This window comes from Neopelma chrysocephalum, unplaced genomic scaffold, assembly GCF_003984885.1.
Source record: "Neopelma chrysocephalum unplaced genomic scaffold, ASM398488v2 Primary Assembly neopelma1_96762, whole genome shotgun sequence".
Lineage (NCBI taxonomy): Eukaryota > Metazoa > Chordata > Aves > Passeriformes > Pipridae > Neopelma > Neopelma chrysocephalum.
The window spans coordinates 1-3,736 of NW_020925406.1; the positions used below are offsets into that span (position 1 = coordinate 1).

The following is a 3,736-nucleotide window of genomic DNA, read 5'->3' on the forward strand; positions in this document are numbered from 1 at the left end:
CAGGAGGGAGCAGGGCCCAAGGGGATCAGCTGGAAGGTGCCTTCCCTCACCCTGGCAGATGAGCTGCAGCTCTGGCTGCTCCTGCTTCATGGACCTGGCGGCGATCCCTGGGAAGACAGAGGCTGTCAGGGCCCCAGAGGCACAGGTCCCCCCCATGGGGACGCCCCAGGGCTGGGCTGGCCCAGGGCGGCAGCAGGCCCCAGGCCACTCGGGGCTCCACGTGCCCTGGGCCGCATCCTGCTGCCGCTGCAGCAGCCGGGGCTGGGGCCGAGCTGCAGCGGGGCGGGGAGGGACCCCGGCCTTGTGGCTCACCCAGGAACTTGATGGCCAGCTTTTGCAGGGGCTCCTCTGGGCTCTCCAGGTACGGCAGGGCCTGGCGCACGTACTGGCCCACTCGGCTCCTGTCCTTTTCCAGCTGCAAAGAGCACCAGGGCAGGGAGGGAAGGCTCGGCTCAGGCTCTGCCCCTTGGCCGGGCGCTCCCTGCCCCCAGCACGGGGCTCCCCTGCCCGCAGAGCCCTGAGGCCCGGCCAGCAGCCGCTGGGGCCGGGCTTTGGGGGGAGCAGAGGGCTGGGTGCTCTCGGGGAGCCAGGGACTGGGGCTTTGGGGCTGTCCTTACCAGGCACTCGCCAAACCTCCAGGGCTGCTCCCTGGTCACCAGGTGCTCAAGATCCCTCCACTTTAGGAACCTGGCTGCACCAAACAGTGCTTCCCGAGAGGCCTGCAGAGCAACAGAGAGCGGGCCATGGCACCGCAGCCCAGGGCACAGCACCCGCATCCCTGCACCAAGGCCAGGAGGAGGCTGCAGGCGACCGTGGGCCAGGGCAGGTGGCACAGCAGCCTCCTGCCATGGGGACACCAGAGCCCACGAGTCCTCACCTCTGCCACACGCTGGTTCTCATCGTGCCAGTTGAAGTAGAATGGCACCAGCCTCAGGTAGACGTGTGGCTTTAGGCTCTTGCTCCTCTCTGTCACTTCCATCACCTCCCGGAAGAGGACCATGGAGAGCTGCTGCAGCTGGCTGTGCTCCTGCTGCAAAGGAAGAGCGAAAGACCTCAGCCCTGGCTTCTCCAGGCCCACCGGGGCACAGGCCTGAAAAGACACTGGGCCCAAGGTTTCCTGGCAGCACTCAGTGCCCACGATGAGGGACACAGAGCCTTACATTGTCAAAGAGTGGTCGCAGCGCCTCAAGCAACTTCAGGGCAGTGGGGCTGGATATTTGGATGGTCTTCATGTGGAGCACGTTGATGAGCGCAGAGAGGGTCATCTGAACCGTGTCTGTGTCTGCATCCTGCAGTAGCTCCAGGAGGCCTTCATTCAGGCTCCAGATGCTCTTAGCCTGTGTGGAAGACAATGCTGTGGTGCAGCCCCACGCTGCTGCCGCGGGGCCCAGAGGCCAAAGGCGCGTCCCAAAGGAGTCGGGCAGCTGAACGGGGAGGAGGAGAGCTGGGAGCAGCTGGCACAGCTGCCAAAGGCCAGCCAAGGCCAAGCTACTGCCTTGCACAGCCGCACGCTGCCGGCCCGGCTTCAGCCCCTGCCCCCTGCTCACCAGTGCGGGAGCCTTGCTGATCACCACCAGGCCTCGGAGCGCCAGGCGACGCCTCTCGGGGCACTCACTCCGCAGGCACCTTGAAATAACCTGCAGGACGCTGAGCCCACATTGTCTGGGGTTCAGGCAGTGCAGCACCTGAAAGGCAGGGAGCAGTGACGGGGTGCCCGGCCGGCAGGAGCCCGGACCCGCCCGGGGCTGGGCCCAGGCAGCAGCACAGGGTGCAGGCACCGTCCCAGGCGGCTGCGGCTGTGAGAGGGCAGAGAGGGGGAGGCAGCTGGGCCAGGCAGCGCTCGCCATCAGGCTCACCTCCACCAGGAATGCCAGGGCAGGCAGTTCCCACAGGGGCTCTTCCCTGCTGAGCCGCGGGATCAGGCTGGCGGCGACGCTGCGGCAGAAGGAGCAGGAGATACGGCACAGCTCCCTGCAAGGGGGAATAAAGGCACCAGAGACCCTGAGCCAGGTGGGCAAAGCTCTCCTGGGACTGACGCACACAGGCCTGGTCTTTGGCTACCAGCCCGGGAGGGGACATGGGCGCTTTGGGAGGTGGCTCCTCCTGTGCAGCCGCCCCTCTCCACCTTTGCCACTCTGCTCAGCCATCCCTGGCTGCCAAGGCCCTCTGGCCCAGCAGCACGGGCACTGTGTGGGGTGGCCTGTGCACAGGGCAGGAATGCCAGGGGCAGTGGGGGGAAAGGGCTCTCACCTGGCCAGCAGACCCACTGCATAGTGGTGGCTGTCAGCCTTGAGGAGCATGTCCCAGCCACACTTGCGATGGATCACCATCACCACGTCCTCATCCAGCAGCTGGCGCAGCAGGGCTTTGACGGTCTGCACTGCAAACCTGTGTGCAGAGCGCAGCCCAGGTCAGGCGCAGAGCCCCGGCCCCAGCCCCGAGGGCGTGGCAGGGAGAGAGGACTGGGATGGAGCACCTGTTGGGGTTGGGGGGAAGGCTGCGCTGCTCCCGGCATCGCCCCCAGAAGGTCTCGACCTCCTCTGACATCTCCTCTGTGCTGATGAAAACTTGGAAGAGCAGAGTCAGAAGGAGGCGGGGCAAATTGGTCTTCACTGCCCCTGGGCACCAGGGCAGCTGGAGGATCTCCCAGAGTGCCACAGTTGCCTGCCAAAGACAAAGCACCCAGAGACAGCTCTCAGGGCCCAGATGTCTATGTGGTAGGGCCCCAGCGTGGCAGGGAGAGGCCAGGGGAGACACAGGGGGATCCCCCGGCCTGCTGGCCCTGAACTTGCCCCTAAGCCAGGGTTGCAGCCTGGTGCCTGAGGCAGGGAGAAGCAGTGGTGAGGGAGGATGAAAAGGTATCCCAAAGGAAAGCTGGGGCTGAGCAGAGGCCAGCTCAATAAACTCACAGCCAGGGCAAAGACATCGCTCTCATCCCCATCCGAGGTGCGTGTTCTGTGTGCTGGCCAGAATTCCAGCGCACGGAAGAGGATCTGCAGCACCGGCTCCTTAGTCCCTCTGGAGGAGATGAGCGTCCTCCACATGGTGCGAGCAGCTCTGTGGAGTCAGAACTCTGGCTCAGGGGGGTCTGGGACACAGCGCTGTGGCCTGGGCATCTGCAGGGCCCAGGTGACAGAGCCACGGTGCCTTGTGGGGCAGGGAGGCAGGCTGGCCTCAGGATTGGGGGCTTGACATGCCAAAGCTGGCAAAGAGAGGAGCTGGAGTGTCCTGGAAGTCTCCATCTCTCTGGCACACCATTTGGGACAGGTTGTGCAGGGGGATGGGGTCTAAAGGCAGGGGAGCCCTCAAGGCAGGTGGGCCCCATACCTGTCACAGGCTGGGGCAGAGCGCAGCAGGGTCACTGCAACATCCACAGGGTGTGCCTCGGTCAGCAGGACAAGAGTCTTGTCCAGCCTGTGCTCAGCAGACACATTGCACGTGAGCCACTGGTGGATGCACCTGACTATGGCCGGCACCTGGAGGGGACACGGGGAACAGTTGGAGAGCTGCCAGAGCCAGCAACTTGCCCAGCTTCCCCCAAGAAGTGCTCCCCTTGCCACCACACTCTGCTGCTCTCAAAGGCTGAGGGGGCCCAGCGCAGCCGGCGTGAGGGGCCACAGCATCCCTGGGGCACTGGAGCCCTGGCCACAGGCTGCTTACTTGCTTCCCTGTGTAGACACCGCTCTCCACAAGCAAATCCAGCAGGGCAGCGCTGGTCTGGGCATTGAAGAGGTCC

At 65.0% G+C, this 3,736-nt stretch overlaps 1 protein-coding gene across 1 annotated transcript; it reads right to left on the reverse strand.

Moving 5' to 3' along the window:
* Nucleotides 1–1,669: 1,669 nt before the first annotated feature.
* Nucleotides 1,670–2,937, reverse strand: LOC113981753 (maestro heat-like repeat-containing protein family member 7). The gene is made up of 5 exons (XM_027709315.1): nt 2,910–2,937; nt 2,477–2,664; nt 2,251–2,388; nt 1,891–1,971; nt 1,670–1,796 (listed from the first exon to the last, which is right to left on the reverse strand). The coding sequence occupies exons 2-5, from the start codon at nt 2,545–2,547 to the stop codon at nt 1,670–1,672; spliced, it is 417 nt and encodes a 138-aa protein (XP_027565116.1). The 5' UTR covers nt 2,548–2,664; nt 2,910–2,937.
* Between the last annotated feature and the right edge of the window lie 799 nt (nt 2,938–3,736).

Excerpts from the sequence above, each read along its gene's own strand:
- LOC113981753 (XM_027709315.1), bottom strand. The coding sequence starts at position 2,547 with ATGTCAGAGGAGGTCGAGACCTTCTGGGGGCGATGCCGGGAGCAGCGC. Across the intron at positions 2,389-2,476 it reads CTTCCCCCCAACCCCAACAG|GTTTGCAGTGCAGACCGTCA; the intron begins GTGCTCCATCCC and ends CTCTGCACACAG. Across the intron at positions 1,797-1,890 it reads CTCAGCAGGGAAGAGCCCCT|CCGCAGCCGCCTGGGACGGT; the intron begins GTGGGAACTGCC and ends GCCCTCTCACAG.